Source organism: Desmodus rotundus, chromosome 4 (assembly GCF_022682495.2).
Source record: "Desmodus rotundus isolate HL8 chromosome 4, HLdesRot8A.1, whole genome shotgun sequence".
Classification (NCBI taxonomy): Eukaryota; Metazoa; Chordata; class Mammalia; order Chiroptera; family Phyllostomidae; genus Desmodus; species Desmodus rotundus.
In genome coordinates this window covers 123,541,761-123,563,317 of record NC_071390.1, presented here as the reverse complement: position 1 = coordinate 123,563,317, position 21,557 = coordinate 123,541,761, and the positions used below count along the sequence as shown (strand labels likewise).

General features: G+C 38.6%; 2 protein-coding genes across 7 annotated transcripts in view; one reads left to right on the top strand and one right to left on the bottom strand.

The window, feature by feature from the left end:
- Positions 1-696: 696 nt before the first annotated feature.
- LOC128780761 (uncharacterized) lies at positions 697-5,826 on the bottom strand. Its single transcript, XM_053923474.1, has 3 exons — positions 5,804-5,826; positions 5,158-5,661; positions 697-1,026 (listed from the first exon to the last, which is right to left on the bottom strand). The coding sequence occupies exons 1-3, from the start codon at positions 5,824-5,826 to the stop codon at positions 900-902; spliced, it is 654 nt and encodes a 217-aa protein (XP_053779449.1). The 3' UTR covers positions 697-899.
- EPHA5 (EPH receptor A5) overlaps positions 5,317-21,557 on the top strand; it is a 322,354-nt gene continuing 306,113 nt past the window's right edge. For 3 of the 6 annotated variants that reach the window (XM_045185762.3, XM_024577652.4, XM_024577627.4), the window contains exon 1: positions 5,319-6,257. In XM_045185762.3, the coding sequence (XP_045041697.2) occupies positions 6,077-6,257 (181 nt within the window). In that variant the 5' untranslated portion in view covers positions 5,319-6,076. Of the gene's footprint in view, positions 6,258-21,557 lie in introns of all 6 variants that reach the window. The other 3 variants (XM_024577634.4, XM_024577643.4, XM_045185769.3) reach the window with 3 other exon arrangements.

Sequence of the window (21,557 nt, the reverse complement as noted above, 5' to 3'; positions counted from 1 at the left end):
TACTTCTATTTTTCTATTGCTTTACAAGTCATAAATGCTAGTATGAGAAATGACAAAGATAAAAATTATAAAATAAATCCAAATTATCCCACCAGCAATACACAAATACCATTAATTGCATATAACTTTCCAAGTTAAAAAATTTGCTTTATGTCATGCCTTTATAATTCCACATTTTGGGACCATCTTTTTATATACATGTTCTTCCAATCATTTACATGGATTCATGGTGTTTTATTATATAGATGTACCTAACATTTCTTATTGAGCATTAGAGTCGTTTTTATTTTTATCCATTAAAAATACCACTCAGTTTAAATTTTTGGTCCAATTTAATTCATTTATTTGCTCAAATTTTAAAAAGTTTAATTGCTGGATGTATAAGTATCCACATTTTAAAAGTACTTCATGATACTCTGAAACCATGCTACAAAAGATGTTCCAGCTTCACTTCCCACCAAGAGTAGGAGAGTGCTTGAGATTGTCACTGCTAACTTTCCCAGAAGTCTGTTCCATGGACAACTAACAAAAGCCTGCCTACATCCGTACCCATTTTTCACTTGTGCCATTGAGCAAATTTAACAGTTTTCCTCTTAGCAAACTATAGTGAATTATATTATAAAATAAGTTCTCATATGAGTCATTATTTATGAATTTTAACTCAGTATATGAAATGAATTTAATAAAAAGCTCCCTTTGGATATGAAAAGTATTATAGCTTATTTTTTCACCCATTAATAAATACTTCTGGATTCCAGAAGAAGATGGTTTAGAATAAATGAATTTTATGTATAGTGGGTCACTTTCACAGTGTATCACTTCAGTCTTGTGAGTCTTCTGCACAAACTTTTCTTTCTTCTTCAGCCCTTAGAGTCCTCATTATTTCAGCATCCACATCTTCATATGGTGCCAGTCGCCCAAGATGCTGGAGGCAAACAACCACCAAAGAACCTCCTGGCAGGACAATTCGGCTCCTCATCAATTCCAGCAGACTTGGCCCCTTCCTCTGCTGCAGTGTCGGCAGTCCTAGCACATTGACGCAGGGATGATTAGAGAATAAACCGGCCATCACCAACAGTAATGAAAATCTGCAGTTCTTCAGCTCACTCTAATTGAACTGAACATCTACTTCTTTATTCTTTGCTCTAAAACTCGCTACTAATACTCACGAGCGATACAGTATTATTCTGTTTTCAATATTCATAGAAAAGAAACACAGGAGTGTGAATATAACACGAACATGTTTAATAAGTGAAATTTCTGATGAGTATGTTAATGTATTGTTAAGTAAGAAATAATTTATATATTTAAACCCTCATTACTTTATTAAAAGGCTTTTAGTCCATTATTTTAAATTAAATCTCCATTTTATAATCAAGTAAATTTAAATAAAATTAAATTTGACATTGAGGTAAAAAATGAAATTCTCAGATTTCAGAAAAATTTTTAAAAGGCAAAATAACAATAACAAAACAAAAAATATTTTGTTTTATGTAATTAAATTAAAATGCAAAATATAAAATAATAAATATATTAGAATTATCTTGGTTGTGAACTTGAGAACTATTGATTGCATAAATATATTTTAGTCAATCTTTACCTTGGGGATCAAAATAATTAACATCATCATATAGCTATCTTTTTCAGCAACTCATGGGCCTGGAGAATTAACTTTTAAAGTACCTCACAGTTTCATTAGCATATCTTATGATTTCATATCTAAAGTCTACTATGCATTAAAATTTTGTTTTGATTTTTTTCCTAAAATTCTCCCAAAGAAAAATGTAACTAAGTTACATAAACATTTAAAAATTATGTAAAAACATGCTAAGCCTATATAATATTTTAGGAAAAATGCTGTTAGGTTTATGGAGTTATATTTCATTTTGTAAAGACTGGTTCTAATGTTTTCTTCCTTGGTTTACATGGGCTTAGTGCCCTCTGTTTGTGCTAATATTATCTGTCCACACACCTCAGGCTTGTTATTTTCTTGATTTGGTCCATTTTCTTCATTGTACACAGATGAACTTTGTGTAAAGTTTTGTGTACGTGAGATGGTCTTTTTCTCCAGGTAATGCTTTTTTAGGATCCTTCATTTCTTGTTTTCTCCTATTCATTAATTTGGCCTGTACATTATAATTTGTCAAACTGATTTCAGACTTAAATGAACCTAAATATTGGAATATTTTTATTTATTAATTATTTCCATTAGTGCAGAAGTTTGGATTAATCCTCTTTTCATTTTCTGAACATCTGGTTATTTGTTCTTTATTTCTGTTACATTACAGTATTCTCAAATAGAGTTAGTACCATGGGTTTACAGCCTCATGTCTAACCAGCTTTGAGACTACTTAGTTCATCTAACCTCATTTGCTTGGTATTCTCATCATTAACATGGGGTTAATAATTATACCAACACCATGGTTGAAGTGTCAGCATTAAGTAAAATAATTGATGTAAAACATCACATAATGCCTCACACATGACAAAACTTCAGTAAACACCAGCTAGTCTGCTTATTGTGATTGCTTTTGAATGCAGTGAAGATATATTCAAGCTTATTTAAAACTGAACTTAATTATAACACTTTTATAGGGCAATAAACTTTCAAGATGTCTTATCAAGGTGATTCTGAATATCTTTTATTCACGAAAGCTTAGTAGAACAGCCAGATCCGAGCAGAGGTCTCGGAAAGCACCAACCACTTTCACATTTTGAGGCCATGGCAGTTATCCCACACAATGAGACATTCAAACAACATGACATCCAATGTTGTAGTCTTTTCTTGTGCAAAGTAGTAAGTATGAATGAAGAAAAACAACAAATCTCCTTTTCATGCAATGCCATGGTCCAATGGAAGTATGTTAAGAATATTTACAAGCCAAGTAATCAACGTGTGGTCAAATATAGCATCTCCTTAGAGATGGGGGCTCAAGCCAAACCACCCTCCTTACCTTCTCTGATGAACACCTATTAGACCAAAAGAAAAAAGACTTTCATTGCCATCATTGGGGCTTCATTTTAGAGCTGTTTATTCTTTCAAAATGTGTAATAATTATTAAACAATAATGAGAAATATGGCAGCTAGTTTAGATGGAGAACATAGAGGATTTTGCATTCTGTATTCTCAGCCACTTAATGATTGTGAGCTATCTTGGGTAGGAGATCACACGATTATTCACCATAATGACCAATGTCCCAAGTTTTCTTTGATATTCCCAATTTAAACTCTATCTCTTTATCCATATATATATGGATAAAATTGTTAGATAATTTGTTCCAGATTTTCATTCAGAAAAAAAAAATTGTCCTTTTTTTGGTGGACATAAATCATGATCTATGGGTACTCTGAGGAAAACCAAATCACTTCTTTTGGGGAAAAGACGGGTCTTGAATGACTGACTCTCCTTGGACACTGGGTGGGATTTAGATAACAGAGGTGAGTGAGTGTGTGTGTGTTGGAGGGGTGGTGTTAAACTTTTTAGGGAATGGTACTTCTATAGAATAGATTAAAAACACAGAGAAAGGTACAGGCAATTTAGGGGACACTGAATTAAAATTTTTAGTTACTGTGAAATAAAATAGGAAGTAAACCCTTTGTAGTAATAGGCACAACATGCTATGCTGAAGAAATCTGGTGATTTTGTAGTCAAAAGGAACTAAATAGAAATAGCTGAATAGGGTTACATACAAATGCAAAAACAATATGGAAGCAGCTTGAAGGTATCTCCCAATCCCTCATTTTACTGATGAGGATACTGAGGCCTTTAGAAGCAAAGTGACTAGCTGAAAACCCCACTAAACTGCCCAGGACTCATATTAGCATTATCATGTATTCCTAGGCTTAAATAACTTACTTAATATTCTGTTTAGATACTTTTAAATAACTTATCTATAAATCTAGGAGGAGGGGCTTACTTTTTGAATACTTTTCAAATAGAAACATAAATTTTAACTTTGTATCTCACTGTGAGCTTTTTTGCCAAACTGAAGTCGACTCACTGCTATTCCTCTAAATTTGCTTTATGCATTTGGAGCACATTATAATAGAAACAGATTTTAGATTTTTGGTGCAAAAACATTTCAGTTAAAAAAATCAAAGATGAGCTTTTACCTATTTATAAAATTACATTTCTGTTGCTGTATTCTTTCATCTTTATTGCAAATATTTAAACAAAAAAGCAAATGTCGTCAGCTAAAGATTATGAGAAATTTCTTGTGCAGATAAACAAGAATTTAGATGTCAAAGCTGGTGAGCAGGTTTTCATTTATTATGTGTGAATGCAAACCCAATCTTTACAGCAGTTACTACACACCAAATTAAACAAAATACCTTTCATTTAAAGTCACACTTTTTCGTAGATGCTTTCTTTGCAGTCTTTTCCTTTTTTCTTTTCTTTTTTTTTTTTTGTTTACGCCAGTATACTAAAATAGCCCTTCAGAGGTATCCTTTTGAGAGAATGAATGGAAAATTGACAAAAAATATTAAAGCAAGAATAGACATATAGAGATGAAGCATAAAGTTAATTATTGTACACTTTTCCTTAATTGTTTGTAAGTCTTTCAATGCAGTGGAACGCAAGAAATTAAAATAGTTATTTGAAAGAGCTGAAATTCCTTCACCCGTGCCAGTTTCACTGGAATTAATGACACGTATCTGCATATCATACAATTCCAGCACAGACATTCCATAAATGAAGTTAATGAATTAAGTCACCCCATCTCGAAGTGCCCTGCACACTGCAAAGCCCGATAAGCCAAAAATCTTGGATTCTATATTTACAAATTCTACCATTTACTTCTGCAGAAAATGTTGACTGATTATCCTATTCCAGCTGCCAACGAATTGGAAGAATAGAAAAGGTCAGCAGCAGTGAGCGATATAGGTGTTTAAGAAGCTAGTCATCCACCAGAGAGCCTGCGAATGCGTGGCTCCGTGACGACGAGGCTGTCGGTGCCACACGCCTGTGCAGGGCAGCAGGCGTGATGCCAAACCGAGGAACCCGCTTCTCCAGGGGCGGCGGGCCGAGCTAGGGCTGATTTCCCTTCCGCCTCTCGGGAGCCCGGGTCCTCGCTGGCGTCGTCGCGAGGACTCTTCGTCCTAATTGTCTGGGGAGGGAGACGCGCCTTTCCCGGAGACCGCTAGGCAACACTCACCACGGCAGCATCCAGATTACTTCCCTCCGTGGGTGTGTGACTCCGTCCAAGCAACTCGCACTTACAGTAGATTCTCGCTGGCGAGGCTGCCGGCAGCAGAGGGCGGGGGAGCTGGGAGGAGGCGGCGGGAGCGGGTGGGAGGTGCAGAGCGGGGTGGCCGCGGAGGCGGCGGAGCTCCAGACACAGCGGGAGCGCGCCGTGCCGGTGCAGTTTCCACCTCGGCTTCGCAGTCGCGCACACACCGCCTCCTCCCCGGGCCGCGGGAACCGCCGCAGCGCCGCGCCGCCGCCGGGGTCCGCGCTCCTGCTCGCTCGCCGCCGCCAGCACCTCCCCGCGTCCGCGCTCAGCCCGCAGCTATTTCCTTCTGCCGGCCTCTCCGAACTCTCTGGATCTTTTCCTTTGCTCGACTCTCTCGGTTTCCCCACCCTGGGTCTTCTCAACTCCTCTCCCAGTATCCTTAGCCACCCTGCTTTTTTTCCTCCTATTTTTATTGGAGATTTCTTCCTGACTTAAGATGACTTGTCTTCCTTACCCTCGTCCACTTCAGCCTTGAAGACTTAAAAGGAGCCTTTATCTCTCCCCCAGGGATATTAAAGAGACTTAGATCCTTAAAATTCTTACGAGGCAAAGGATCAGGACGCGGGACCTTCTCGACACACTTGAGGCCATTCTAGAACTGCATTATCAACGATAAGTAGTATTTCATTTAACCCCGCTGGAAAGGAGGGAGAGAGGTGCCAGAAGCAAACTTGAGCCCGCTCCGAGGATACGTGGTGCCCGCCTTTGCAGGAGCCGCGTGCCAGAAGGCGAAGACCCCACGGGGAACCAGGAGGAGCCGTGAGCCTTTCGCCCCTTCGGCGAGGCCGGAGCAGTGGACTGAGCCGCGCAGGACAGCAGCGGCGGCGGAGGCCGGGAGAAGATGCGGGGCTCGGGGCCCCGGGGTGCGGGACGCCGGCGGCCCCCGGGCGGCAGCGGCGGCTCCCCCAGCACCCCTGCGTCTTTGGCCGGCTGCTACTCCGCACCTCGCAGGGCCCCTCTCTGGACGTGCCTTCTCCTGTGCGCCGCGCTCCGGACCCTCCTGGCCAGCCCCAGCAACGAAGGTAGAGCGGTGGGGTGACCGGGGCAGAGGGGCAAGGCGGGGCCTGGAAGTGCGGGTCGGGGCGCGCTGGACGCTGCAGCTCCGAAAGAAACCACCCTCCGGGTCTGGAATTAACGTGTGTCGTCAGCTTTCGGTAGCCCTTGGCTGGCGCTCTGCTCTCTGGTTGTATTGTTTGACAGCAGCTGCGGAGTGCTGGGCGAGAACCTGCCTGTGCTCAGGCTGGTTGGAGGGCTGGGAAGTTGGAAGCCAGGGGTAAAGAGGCGTCTGAGACCCTTGCCAGGAGGTTGGGTGGGGCTGGGGCTCACAGGAAGCGCGTGGGGGAGTGCCATTTCGGGCTTGGGGGAGTGGGAACTGTTTGAAGCACAGTGACAGGGATCTCCGGGGCGGTGGGGCGTTTAGAAACCGTTATTTGAGGCTGGTGATGGGAAACGTTGTGGGGGTGGCTGGACGCTTTTATATGGAGGGAAAGTGCCTTCTGGGAGCTGTTATTTAGGGCATCACCAGCTGCTATTCTGGGGTGGATGGCTAGAGCTCTCATTTCCCGAGGGAGGGGGAAGGCGCCCTACACTGTAGGATGCCTTTCAGTTTGGGGTCTCTTGAGCCTAGTAAGGCCAAAGTGCAAGAAGGAGGAGAGGTGAAATGCAAGGGCAGACGGAGGGGAGTGGGGGAGTGCCACGGCCAGGAAGTTGCTGTTGGACCCCAAAGGGGCTTGTCTCTGTGTTTTGGTAAGGGAAAAGTGCGGGGGCGGCCCGGCACCGAATTCTGGAGTCAGTCCGCAGCGCTCCTCCCTACGCCCCGGACCCAGAAAACTGTCCCTGCTTGCCACCGGGGGTCTAGGTCCGGCCGTGGGAGCAGCACCTGTGCAGCGCTCCAGGCTCCCAGAGCTGTGCTCAGTCCCTGGACCCGCCGCCGCCTGGCGCGCACCCCAAGGCCTCCGAGGCCCCTCCGACGGAGCTCTTTCCTCTCACCGGACTGCGCTCTTCGCTCGGGTCTCTCAGCTCCAGGGCGCGTTCCTCTATCGTGGGGGGCAGCACCTCATCCTGAGCAAAACTCAAGATGTCAGTTCCGCCACAAAAACATAAAAACCATATCCCCTAAGTGGAAGGCTGGGGTTTCGACTTGGGTTGCTGGATGCCGCGAAGGAGACACAGAACCTTCCAAATTTCCTTCCACTGCTAGGGCAGGGGACGCTGGACCGGAAAAATGAAGCAGCGGAGTCGTGTGTGTCCGCGTGACTCGCAAGGGTTTTGTCTTGGATGCAGGAGAAGGCGCTGAGCTAGGACCGGAGCCCTGCGAGCTGGCTCCCTGGAACCTTGTGAAAGCAGGGCAGATGGAGACCGGCTGCCCTGCTCCGCCCCAGGAGCCCGTCTCTTCAATTTCTGTGTTTTTAGATTTGATTGAATGCTTATATGCAGTTTGATTTATCTGTCTTCAATCTCCAGTGCTTAATCCAAGCAATCTTCATTTTTCCCTTCCCCCATAAAGTTGAGAAAGTGTTATCTGAAGTCTTAGTGAATTTATTAACGTCTCTTATTAGATTCGTTACATTAGAAGTCCAGGGATTACAACAGGGTTAGGGGTCCTTTTATTCTATGTCTTATTCCACCAAAAGGGGTACCCTGGTTTGGATTTAAAGAGCAATAGTAATATGCATTCTCTCATGTTCCATGATATATATATTTTTCCAGGTGGTATGGGGGAAGGGGAATATGTAGACCTGAGAAGGAGCAGTAGCTCTTGATCAGAGAAGGGGAAGAAATGAAGTCCCAGAAAGGATACTGCTGAATGGAAACCTCTGCCAAGACTATGTGGGGAGGAGGAAGAGGCAGATAGAAGTGGAGAGAAGCGAGGAAATAGCTCTGGTCTCCTAAAGTGTTACAAGTGGAACTCAATCTTGTGGAAGATAAGTTAGGGTAGTTTTATAAACTTAAGCCCACGGGTTGGATTGTTCTTGCGCCGGCGAGTGGAACGCAGGGGAACTTGGGCTACAGTGCCAGGTTGCAGGGATCTAACCCAAAACGAGTGCTACCTTCCACCCAGTGCTCTGAAGACACTACAGATAGAGGCATGCCTGTTGTTTGGAGCACATTTTGTCGTGCCTCACTATTTCATGTAATTAAAAATAAACGCTTATCAATAAGTGTAATCTCTCCATCCCATCCTGCTCAACACAGCTTTCCATCTTGCCGTTAGCGTCATCCCAGACCTTATTTCTGTTCTCCAAAATGTATGTTCTTCTCTTCTGTTTGCTTCTCCATGACAGTGTTGAAGTTGAATAAGAATGCATTAAGATATTTATAACTGCAGTCAGTTTGTTTATTTAAAGATTCAGAATGAAGTTTCTAAGCTTGTTTTTGATTGTTTATTTCTGGAAGGACTGTAGAATATTAGGGGAAGAAATGTGCGTGAAGGCTCTCTGAATCCATTAATAACTTGCCCTCATATGCTCTGCTTTTTACAATCTATAAATGCTTAGTGATTTCTCAGGCAGTGATATATATATATATATATATATATATATATATATATATATATAGTAAGACAAAAATAGGTTTACAGCTGGGAATATGAGAAACAGAATTTATTCTTGTATTATTATTTATTGATTATTGTATCATTTCCCATGCTTTTGCCTTGCCTTGTATTACATTACATATGTAATATAATATTCCCATATGTGAGGAAAAATCAAGGCAGAAAGAAATAAATGTGTTTACTTTCATAATTAGTATTCCAGTCATTTTTAAAAGTTAACTTTGGTAGGCAAATAAGCAGAACTGAACAGAAAAATCCAAATGTATCAACAAGTGAAAAATTTAACGGATTCAGCAAGTAAAGGGAGCATGACCACTGTTACAAATGCTGGAGGTGGCCCTAAACTTATTCAATAACTGCCACTTTTTTACTGTCTGGAGATATATTTGTAAACAAGCATTATTTGACAAGTGCTTTTCACAGCAGGGATTCTTGGCCAATTACCATTGAACAGCTCTGCATTGAAAATGATTCACCCGCAGTGAATCAAGCTGAATTCATTGAAGCTAAAGTCAGTAATGTCCCAGTAAAGTGCTTCCGACAGTTGTCAGCAGTTTGTATTTGAAAAGTCCAGTTCCTTGTCTCTGTATGTTTTGTATATTTGAGAAAGTGGGATGGAAGGGGTCTGGGGGGTAAAACTCCATAAGGGGAAAAAATTGGGGCTAAATTGTTTGAAAAACAATCATAAAATTGTAGATGATTTCATTGGAAAGAAAGAATAGGAAGAATGTTTGTTTTAGGGTTTTTCTTGGTTTATAATGGGACCAGGCCCATAAAACAGACTGGAGGCCATAATAGATTTGTAAAGCGAAAAGGCTTTGTTGTGTGGCCCTGTCATCCTGTTGCAATTCATTTCCTTTTAGGTAAAGTGACAGGGCCCCACAGAAAAGGGACAGTAAAATTCTTCCCTCGCCAGGACACCACTTAACAAAAAAGGAAGCCATTGCTCCTGTTTGAATCATAGATTGTTGGAACTATAAGGGACTATGAAGAGTTTTGGATTTTTGTTTTATAAAGCATGAAGGGGGACAGAAGGGGTTGAGTCTTGAAATTTTAAGACTTTTTTTGAGGTGGACAAATGTAGTCTTGGGTGTCAGGGTAAGCGGTAAGAAGATTTTATTTCTCCATATAAGATGAAAAATAGAGGGTACAATTCCTATATTTACCATGGAAATTTCTCTGTTAATTGAATATATTCTTGTAATATTGAGACTTGTAAATGGTTTTAACTTTTTATTTCAATTGACATAGAATGTAACTGGTATGGGAAAAGGGTCCATGTTTGTACTTGGAAATGCACTACTTACCATTACTTATATTATTAATACTCTATAAAATATGACCACTTGTAGTATCTATACATAAAATACCACAATGAGATAATATAACTAGTTATAGACAAACATTCTCAGACAATCTAAATATTAAACTTTATTCAATATTGCTATGGTTGAGGATATAACTATACTTTAGTCATTTTTCTCTACATTTTTGTTGATTGATTTGACCAAATTCATTTTCTCCCTTTAGAGAGTTGTTTTTTAAAAACATATTTGCTTGTTGACTAATTTCTCTTTCATTTGGAAGACTCTTTTCTACCTTTGACTGTAAAAGGTAGAGTATATTAACTAACTACAACTAGTTTTCCTTTTATGAGTTAGTATAGCTATTTTCCTTTTATGTTATGATGTTTTTTAAAAGGAAAAATCTGCTAATATTGGAAAGTAATAACTTGTGTCAAAAGTGTTGGTAACTCTTTGTATTTTATTTTTAAATTTAAATGAACAGATATGATCATTTTACTAATGAATTGCTTGAATTTAACTTAGCAGAGTTACCTAATTATTCAAAGGTGATTATGACACGTAACAATTTTAAAATAATTTTACAATTGTTTTTCATAAAGCTTGAAAATTAACTGCAGTTTGAATATCCAGACTTATTAATCATTACAAACTTATTACAGTATTTGTCCTTTTTTTTCAGAAAGTGAAGTTTGACTACAAAGCAATATGGGAGCTAAAAATGTAAATTGTTACCTTAGAGACTCAGAATGATTCTTGATGTTCTATCATCTCTGCTGAACATGTATTTATCTATAGAGCAGAATAGCTCCTGCCGATACGCTTTCCTGGGTAAATACACATTTAGTTATTTTTACCAGAATTTATAGATCAGTTGGTGAGGTAGTGATTTCTTCAAAGGAGTTATCCTACTGTATCGCATACATAAACGCAACTGATGGTATTTTTCATTGACATTAAAAAATTATCAAATGTTCTATCTCAGACCAAGTGGGGCACTTAGGTTTCAATGGGTGTATATAAGAGTAGCTAAAAAATAAAATGAGTTCTAAAAACTTTTGAAACTCATTAATATGCTCATATTTTTTTACAGAAAGTTAATAATATTTCTTTAATGTAATAAAAAAATGGTTCCATTCAATGAGATGTAGTGATATAAGAAACATATTACTAACAGGAATCTCTAATCTATATGTAACAAATTTTAAAACACTATGTAGCAGTTAGAAAGCTGGAAGCTTTGACAGTTATTGTGAAATGGTATCTGAGTTATTGTTTCCATTGAAAAGGTTTAAAACAAATTATAAATGATTTACTTTTAAATAATCAATTTTAAATTTCCAAAACGTTTGGCATGAGTACATAGGAGAGTCTCCTTTTATCATATATTTACTTTTCCCTATTTAGTTTCTGACTTCCAGACATTTTGTTTATTCAAAGTTGATGAAGTAAATTTTAAAGTGTTGAACAAGACAGAACTTTTCCTTTGAACAAGAAAAAATGAATTTTTGAATTCAGTTTATGAATTTTAAATCAAAATTTGGACAACTCATTTTTATAATACATTTATTAACATATACAAGGTGTCATAATGAAGAACTTCCCACCAAATACTAATAGGATCACTGATGCCATAAATTGTCCTATGAAATAGGTATTTATATATCAAGTTACATATATGAAGTGACAGATGTTCTCGAGTATTAAAACTGGATTGGAATCTATATATTTCTTCTGACTGTAGATTTGACGTACAAGATACAGTCACTCCATTCATTCTGATCACACGAAATCAAAAGATGGCTCTAATTTAAATTCAACTCATGATAATTATGAAACAAATCATTTAAAACATACTTCTTATCAATGAATTTCATTAGAAGTAGAGATCTTTAAATTCCCTTTTAGCCTATTCCATTGCCGTCATAAAAAATCCTTGCTGAAATGGTCAGTTAGTGTAAAGTAAAAAATAAATTAATTTAAAAAGAGTGTTAGGTACATAACAATTTGAGTTGTATCCGGGTTATGGTCTGGTAATGTATGGTCTTGTGTTTTTTCTGTTGTTGTTCTCTACAAGCTCAAGTGTTTCATCCAGTGTCTCTAATAAGAATCCCAGGGTTTGCAAAGTCATAAATGAAACCGAGTGTGTAGGTGCAGCACATCATGTTTTGAAAACAGTGTGGTTAATACAATGGCCTGTATTAACTGCCACTTACTGTTAGTATAATTTTCAAGTGGCTTTTTTATCTTTAGTGATTTAAATAAACCATAAGAAATCATTTCTGCTAATTAAAAATTGCCCCAAAATCCTCTTAAAATATGCGTGTTTTCCTTTAGAGTACCACTTAAACAATCTATTCCATTTTCCGAAAATCTAGTCGATTCTGTTCATAATTAAGCTTTATTCTAGCTCTTCTTCTCCTATAGATTCACCAGCCTTTAATTTCTGATCAGCTGCTCTGTTACTTTGTCAAAATCACTTAAATTATTTTTTAAATTAATAGAGAATATACCAAACCATAGGTCATGCATTCTTTCTTCTGTGCAACTCAAGTGTTCACAGCTCTAATTGTGGTGCCTTTATGAGGCAGAGTGCAGTAGGGTGGCTGAGTGTTGGTATATGTGCACACAGACACATTTGGGGGTGTGTGAAAGGTCATGGTGAGGCTGGAAGAATTGGTGGGAAGGGGATGACAATGTGGTATGACTATGAACTTGATACTAATAAAAATGCTTGGATTTTATTTTTTATATATTTTTTAAAATACCAACCCCAACACACACATACACACAATCTGTAATTATATTTGTTTTATTCTGATACTGAAGATACAAATCCCCACCTAATGAAAAAAGCAATCTCAGTCCTTTTTATTTCACCCATTTAGGCTCTTTCCTTCTATTTCTCTGCAAGCTGTTTTGTTAAATTATGACAAATACTTGTGGCATTAGACACCCCACAGATTAAATAATTGGGATTCAAATATCTGTGATCACTCTCATTTTGGACTATTGCCAAAGCCATCTTCTATGTCTATCACACATGTTTTTGCTTCTAACTAAACTGGGCCCATAACTCTGTTAAATAAATGATTCTGGCATAAAAAAATCAAAAAGCCAAATCTGAGGTTTGAAATATTTTGCACATGCTTTGTGAGAAAATGTTCCTACTTGGAAACATGTTTTGGGATAAGTATTGGAAGAATTAGGGAAAATACAGTCTGTTCTTTTAGTCTTAGATGAGCAGTTTCTTTTTTCTCTTACAGGAATTTCACACTCACATCTTTCTTCCCCCTTTTCTCCTTCCCTCACTCCACCCTTCCTTCTCTTCCTTCCTCTTTTTATATGCATATTTTATTTTAATACCTTTTTAATAGAAGTGTAACTTACAGCAAAGTGAAGTCAAAAATATACAAATGTGTGAATTTTCACTAAAAAGAAGTATTGTCATCCTTCCTCTCTCTCCCTCCCTCCCTCCCACCCTCCTTCATCCTACCATCCCTGTCTGACACTCCATTCGTACAAAGTCAAAACAAGGTAAGAAGATAAGAGCCCTTGTCTCTTGTGTTCCAACACCTCAAGGACGTTGTGAATTCAAACTGGGTGATAAGACAGTAGTGGTCTTCTATGAAATCATGGCATCCAATCTCTAAGGTACAAAGTAGATTATGTCAAGCCAAGTCATACTATTTTTTTCACTTAATTTGTACATCAGAACTGCAAGAGTTTAAGATGTCACTGTCAGTTTTGTGCCTCTTATAAAATAGCTCACTTATTTACTTTGCACAGGCTGTCCCTTCCTCTTCCAGGATGCTTGTTAATGTCTTTTCTGTGGAAAGACAAACTCAGCAGGTGGATTGGACGGGCACCAGTTCAGCCCAGCAGTCAGTCCACAGCAGGAGCTTTCTCTTAGAGCCAGATTCTAACTTTCACCCAGAGCTCTGGCCTTGTGTTCTAGCTGGACAAGTGAGGCAGGCTGCCTGGTCTTGTTGAAGAAGACAGTGGACTCCCTTCTGCCTCAGAGTTGGTAGCACAGTGATGGGATAACACGTTTCCTACAAAGGGGTACAACAAACTTTCTGAGAAAGGAGAAAATACTTGGAAACTGCTGTGTCGGAAGGACTTTAACCATGTCCAGTTTCAAACCACCGCATTAGATTTTTCTGCGAGGAAGGAGGGAACAACAGATTTAATCTTATAGATTTGGAATCACTATTTTTTTTAATGTAAGTTTGTGAGACAAAGTAGGGGAAGCATTTAATAATATGGAATTATAGAAAAAAGATGAACCAGGAAAAAGAAGACTTGTCTTTGAAATTCAAAAATGAACTAGTCTTTGTTGTTGTTAGTTTTCTTTTTTCAATGTTTAAGTTCTTTTGCTTACTAACTCATAAGCTGTGTGGACACTCATTTTGTTACTTTTTTCTTGACCTCAGTTCCTTTTTAAAAAAAATTTAGTGCTACCTACTTTGCCTACTTGTTGTGGAGAACAAACAAAATGAAGCAATTTTCTAGTTGGCAGGGTACTACACAAATGTAAGTTGTGGGGACAAAGCTGATTAAAACTCCGCGTAGTTCACGTACGTGAGCACATCACCTGCTGGGTAAAGACCAGGATATGTGAAAGCGCTAGGTGCAGCAGTTTTGTGGGTTTAAGCCTATGTTATATGAGGAAACTTCTTTAAGAAAAAGAAATACCAAAATAGCTTACTTTTGTAAATATAAGAGGAAAACACTTTACTAGTGCCTCAGTGGCTGGGAAATGGTCCATGGCATTGAGGGCCCTGTTACTCAATTTTAATTAAACTCACAATAATTGTGCCTTGTACTCGTGGTGAGATGTAGTGCAAGTGGGGAAATGTAAGGGCCGTGACATGATCTCTTAGTGCTGTGGTCTTGAACTGTCCACTTCAGATTCCATATAATTAAAATGAGGTGGCGACACACCCAGGGTTATTGTAAAAATAAAATGAGAATGTGGGTATGCTGCCTGGCGAAATTCCTAGAGCAAAACAGGTACATAACAGATATTAGTCCCAATCTTTCCCCCACTACTAAATATAGGATATTTGAGATAGGATTTCACAATCATAGTTCATTGTCTTCCTTGCATTGGATAATTGTAGGGAATCTGAGACAAGAGAACAATCTAACAAAAACAATGACTATGCAAACTTTTCATAGGGTTATCCAAGATGAAAATCAACCGCAAGATGCTGCTCAAATTTTCTGTTGCTTTCCTCACTTAGTACTGAGCACTGGGATTTGATTATTTAATAAAGGGGAAAACCATTAGTATAAGGATCAGGGTTGTAGATGTTAAAATTTACCTTATTATTCCACAGGGAGGTCAGATGTTGCCTTTTAGCCACAAAACATATCAATATATATCTTCAAATATTTTAGATACTTAACTCCTGGCATAGCATGCTTTCTATTTCACAATATATCAGTAAATTCCAACTGGTGTGTCACAAGAATTTTTAAAACATGCAATACCTACCTATTTAGTCAGGGACACTGATCTCTTTTCCTTTAGATTGTCAAATAAAAAAAATGACAGCAGCCAGCCCTAGTCAGGGTGGCTCAGTTATTTGGAGTATAGTCCAGTTGACTGTAAGGTCATGGTTTCGATTCCCAGTCAGGGCACAAACCCAGGTTGCGGGTTCCATCCCTGGTGTAGGTGCATAGTAGAAGGCAACCAATCCATGTTTCTCTCTCACATCAATGTTTTTCTCTCATGTCCATGTTTCTCTCTCTATCCTTTCCTCTCTTCCAGAAAGCAATGAAAAACATAATGTCCTTGGGAAGGAATAAAAAAATGGCACCAGCCAACACAACAGCCTTCCAATGTGAATGAATCAAAATTATATCAATTTTTTGGAATGCCACATAATCTTAGTAATTAGTATATGTGTGCCATAAGATGAAAAAGGTTGAAAACCATATATATATGGAGTAAAATTGTGTGTGTATACATACACAAGGTAGGACAAAAGTAGATTACCATATGGAAAATATACAATAATTAATAAATAATACTACAAGAATAAACTGAAGTACAGTAGTGAAAGTGCACACAGAAGAGAATGCGGAGTCCTGGGGGTACTTGCTGTCATAGTCAGCTCGGATATTCCCCCCTCACTAAATACTCAGTTAACGGCTGAGCATTGGGCTGCTGTACCCTAAGGTGCCCTATGTTAACATCTCTTTTCATTGCCAGAAACCCCACTAGCACAGAATTCCTTTCCACACATTACTTTCTTTTCATCTCAGTGCATGTATTCTTTACTTTCTGAATTGTTTTCCGTTACTTTAATATATAAGCAACCTAGCTCTCAATCACTAGCTCAGGCCACACTGTAGACCTAGCTTTATGTTCCTCAAATCCCATTAAGCAAACACAAAAGTGCTACTTATTGCTGATTACTACCATTGCTGTACTGGAAATTCACGTTTTGAAAACATATTTTTGACAACTTGTGGTATTGTATTTTTTAGGCAATACAGTTGCTTGTAACAAGTGAAGGGAATGAAAAGTTCAGTGCAAAATATATTCACTTTTGTCTCCTATCAAGTCAATTCCTTGAGTATTTTTTCTCTTTAATATGGACAATAATACAATAATTAATAAATGATAATACAAGAATAAACTGTTTTATGTGCTTACAACTGAAGTACGGTTGTAAAAGTGCACACAGATATTGATGTGGAGTCCTGGGCATATTTGCTGCCCCGAGGATATTTGCTGCACAGGCTTATATTCAATATTTTATAATCACTTTTATGCAGTTCATATTTTTTAAGTGCTTTATAGTTCACAAACTTTACTAACTTACATTGTCCTATGAGAATCTCATAAAAAATCCTGAAGTATTATTCCATGAGAATCTCATAAGAATCCTGTAGTGTAGATTAAGTAATTCATTATTATATACAAAGGAACTAAAACAAGAAAGTTTGATCTCTTAAAAAAAGAAGAGGCAACTGGTTTCAAAGCCCAAGACTTAGGAGCGCAGAACCAATGCTTCACTCAGGAGGGAGTATGGCAGAGTGAGAGTGACATGGGCTCTGGACTCTGGGGGAGTCCATTAGAGCTGGGCGACCTCGTGCAAGGCAGCCAACCTCCCCTGTGCCTGTGCTTTCTGGTCTGTAAAATGGAAATGTTAATCGGGTAGGCTCATAAAGATTAAGTGCATTCACATCAATATAGTGTTTTTAAAAGTCCTGACATATAGTAAGCACTGCATAAGTTTAATGTTACATGTACTGAGAAAACAGTGTGGTTTGGCACTCTGACATTTAGCAAGGTCTAATTTTCTACCTTAGTCAGTGAGTGCTGTCTAATATTTGTTGTAAGTGGAACTATCAGAAGAAAAGCACTAGACTTCAGCTCAATTGCCCAAGCAGCCCTTGTTTACTCCCTGGGTACACCGTTCAATGGCTCTCCAATGCCCTCAGAGCAAATCTAAACTCCTTCAACCGGAGTACAAAGCTCTCAGTGATGTGCTTCTGGCCCACCTCTCCTGCCACTTCCCTCCTGTCTGTGCAGTGCAGTCTAGGCTCCTGCGGGGGGAGACCTGCTGTCTGTGCATTGGATTCTGGGTGCTCACCAGGAAACACAGCTCTTCTCTTCGCCCAGGTAACTTGATCTTCGGGCCTGGGTCTAAGTGGTCAGGAAGACCTCTCTCCAGTTTCCCCAGGATGGTGTACCAATTCTGATTGCTTGTGTAGCATATTACACTGGGTTAGAATTGAGTTTTTCTCCTATTTGTACATTTCTGATAGTTGATCAGAATAGAAATTGCTGTAAAGGCCCCGGCTGGTGGGGCTCAGTTGGTTGGAGCATCAACCCATAAACTGAAAGGTCAGGGCACGTGCCTGGGTTGTGGGTGCAGTCTCTAGTCGGAGTGTATGGGAGAGGCAGCCGACTGATGTTTCTTTATCACATCCATGCATCTCTTCCTCCCTGTCTCCCTGAATTCCCCTCTCTCTAAAGTCAATAAACATGTCTTTGGGTGAGGATAAAAAATAATTGCTGTAAAAAGTAAAGGTTAATGAGAGAAAGAGTTCTCTTCTGAACTTTTGAAGAATTTCCTACTAACAGAGATATTATGATTTGCCAGCCAAATCAGGTTAATTCCAAGAAAACTGGCAGTAGAATTATTTTTACATTTAACAAGTGCATCAATATGAAGAAGGTTTGCCTCTCTATAAACTCAAGGAGAATCAACTACAAGTATATTATAAAAAAGTATGTTATACTTTTTATCAATATATGTTTATCAATATATGTTTAATGAATGACTATTATTGAGTAACTTCCATGCTCCTTTGAAGACACCGCTTTTAACCGAACCTAGTCTCACCTTATTACTCTTCTGCCAGAAGAGCCAATGTACCTCTTTTCCCAAATTCATAACAATAGAATTTAGAATCTCTGATATTATAGAGTCTCTTCTAAATTGGGAAGTTACCAGCTCAGAGATTGTATGATTTGGTGACCAAAACAAGTCATTAAAAAGAAATTTGGCAGTAGAAAATTTATTTTAGATTTACCAAAAAGTATCAATGAGAAGAAAGTTCTACTGAGATTAGCATACCACTGGAAAATAATTCATTGATATCTATGATTTAATCAACTACTGCTTTTTGCCCTCTCTTCCTTACAATAAATTCTCAATTTTATATGACTTAGGCCCCTATCAACCAACAGAATATATTAATTTTGCTTTAAGCATGTTTTAATTTTACCTCTAGCAAAACAATTAATATAAAACATCTGTTTCTTAATGGTTTAAATGTCTTGGAAGGAGATGGATTTACCCTTTCATTCGTTCTAGATTTCCTGGGTTATTTAGATTGTCATTTACTTTATGACACACTTTAAATTTACAACTTGGTAGGAATTCTTAATATTGCAGGGAAAGTAGCAGGAAAATGGATACCATCAACCATATGAATAGAATAGCATTAAGAATAGATTTATAAAAGTATGAGTTTAAAATATAATGACAAATGGCTTTTTAAGTATAGTTTGGTTACTGTCCGATTAGTGTGTTTAATGCTAACCAGCATCTGGTTAGTATATTTAATTAACCATCCCTCTTGAACATATTTTTACTTACTCTAAAATTATGACAAATATATTAGAAATATAAGTGTTAACAATGTATTCTACTGAGCTAAGAACTCTTTGAATTTAATTTTTCTCTAGATTAGAGGGGTAATTGTAATAACTGTTATGAAGACTCTCTCTATGTAACCTCCTTCAATTCTCACAACAATCTTGTAGAATGGGCATACTTATTCCCTTTTACCAGTGGGAGATTGGATTTGGGAGAAGTTCAATAACTTGCTTTGAGTCAGACAAGAAATAGAATAGGAACCAGGTATGTTTGTTGCCAAAGCTCTTTCTTGCATATACTACGTACATATTACATTTATATAAATGTACTTTTTATGTGTTCCTACCATCTTTCAAGGAAAGAATCATGTTTTATTACAAAAAGTACATGTTCTATAAGAAAATCAATATAACACAAATACAAGCAAAGTATATGGGGAAATGGAAAACTTATATCAAGAAAATCTCACTATCATCAATGCTAAAGCCACTGAATAGAAAACTTAAGTATAAACTTTCAGTTACACAGTTCTCATTTCCTGGAAGAAAATCTGTCAGTTCATCAGGGAAAATCATTTTTCCCTGACTCTGGGGTTTGAAAGACGCTGATTTCAATGTTGTTTGTGCTTGGGGTATTGAACAATGCCAGGGTAGTATTCTTAACAGTTTTCAAAATATGCAGAATTGATTTGTACTAATAGGTTCTTATATAAGTCATCATTGAAAGCTAAGGACATAATATTACAAGTGGTTTTCAAACTTTTTAAGCAGCAGAAACTCTCATTTAAAATAAGCCACTGTGGAAGCCCAATACAGGTGAGCAAAGAACAGTAGAATTAATGGGTGTCTCCGCCCTATTTTTACCTCCTCCCTCCTTTCATCTGCTTGTGCCTCTGAGCCCTCTCTTTAGAACCCTGGGGGCCATTGTGAACTCTGTGAAAACCGCTGTGTAAAAGTGTAAAAGAAATGTTGTTTGGAAATCAGCATGCACCATCCTGACTTGTAACTTCCTAACAATCTCACTAAAGAACAAGTTATAATATGCGGTGTAACAGTGTACAGTGAAGCAACGACGTCTAACCTAGAGTCGCTCATCAGAGCCAACCTCAGACCATCGTAAATACAGCGGTCCCCCTTACGGTGATTTCTCTCTCCACTTTCAGTTACCTGTGGTCAACCACAGTCAGAAACATTAAGTGAAAAATTCCAGATATAACAGTTCATACATTTTAAATTGCCCCGGTGTTCAGCATAGTGTGATGAAACCTCGCGACACCCAGCTCTGTCACTTGAGGATGTGAGCCGTCCCCCCTCCAGCAACCAGGCCGCATGCCCCTGTTAGTCACTTAGCAGTCCCCTTGGTCGTCAAGGGATCTGCTGAGGCATCGCAGAACTTGTTTTCCAGTAACTCTATTTTACTTCAGAATGCCACATTCATATAACTTTTATTGTGGTGATAAATATTGCTGTAATTGCTCTATTATTAGTCATCATTGTTCCTTTCTTGCCGGGACTAATTTGTGAATTAAACTTTATCACAGGTCTGCATGTTTAGAAAAAAAGAATCGCGTATGTAGGATTTGGTACTAACCATGGTTTTAGGCATCCGCTGGGGGTCTTGGCGCGTATTCCTGAAGATAGGGGGGACTGCTGCACGTGTCTGGACCCTCCTACACGGGCGGGGACAGTGGGTAGAAGGGATTACAGGAACTACTATAAAGGACACATGAACAAATCCAAGGGGGAGGGTGGAGAGGGGGGAGGGAAGTGGGTTCACCTGGGGTGGGGTGAAGGGATGGGGAGAAAAGGCATACAACTGTAATTAAATAACAATAAAAATATATATATATATATAATCAAAAAAAAATTCATTAAAGCAACTTTTGCAGAAATGTCTTACTGTAGAGCCTGGGAACCTGTAGTTTTAAAATATGCACAGATAATTCTGGCTTTTGTCACTGGTAAAGAACACTTACTCAGAGCTACTCAAAGGGAAATCTGGGTCTGGGGTGGTGCTACTCTGAGATGGTATCAGTACAAAAATTAAGAGTCAGCATTTCCAGACTTCTATTGTGATTTTACATCGCCCCAACAATGCAACTGTGCAATAGGTAGATTCCCCTCATTGAATAGGGCATAGCCCAACTCAAATGTTGTCTGACTTAAATAAAGTATAAAAATCACTTGCGTGGTAGGGGCTTTACAAGATTCAGTGTCCTAGGATACACCTAATGTTCTAGCTTTGTAGGATTTAGAAAGGGCCTTTGCGTTTACATGTTTTTAAAGCACTGCAGGTGATTCTAACGCACGTTATAGAAACACCAAGCTCAAAAAA

Coding starts and splice junctions, on each gene's coding strand:
- LOC128780761 (XM_053923474.1), bottom strand. CDS start 5,826: ATGGCCTCAAGTGTGTCGAGAAG. Junction 5,662..5,803: donor GCCTCAAGTGTGTCGAGAAG/GTCCCGCGTCCT, acceptor ATCTTAAGTCAG/GAAGAAATCTCCAATAAAAA. Junction 1,027..5,157: donor GTAATCTGGATGCTGCCGTG/GTGAGTGTTGCC, acceptor TCAATGTGCTAG/GACTGCCGACACTGCAGCAG.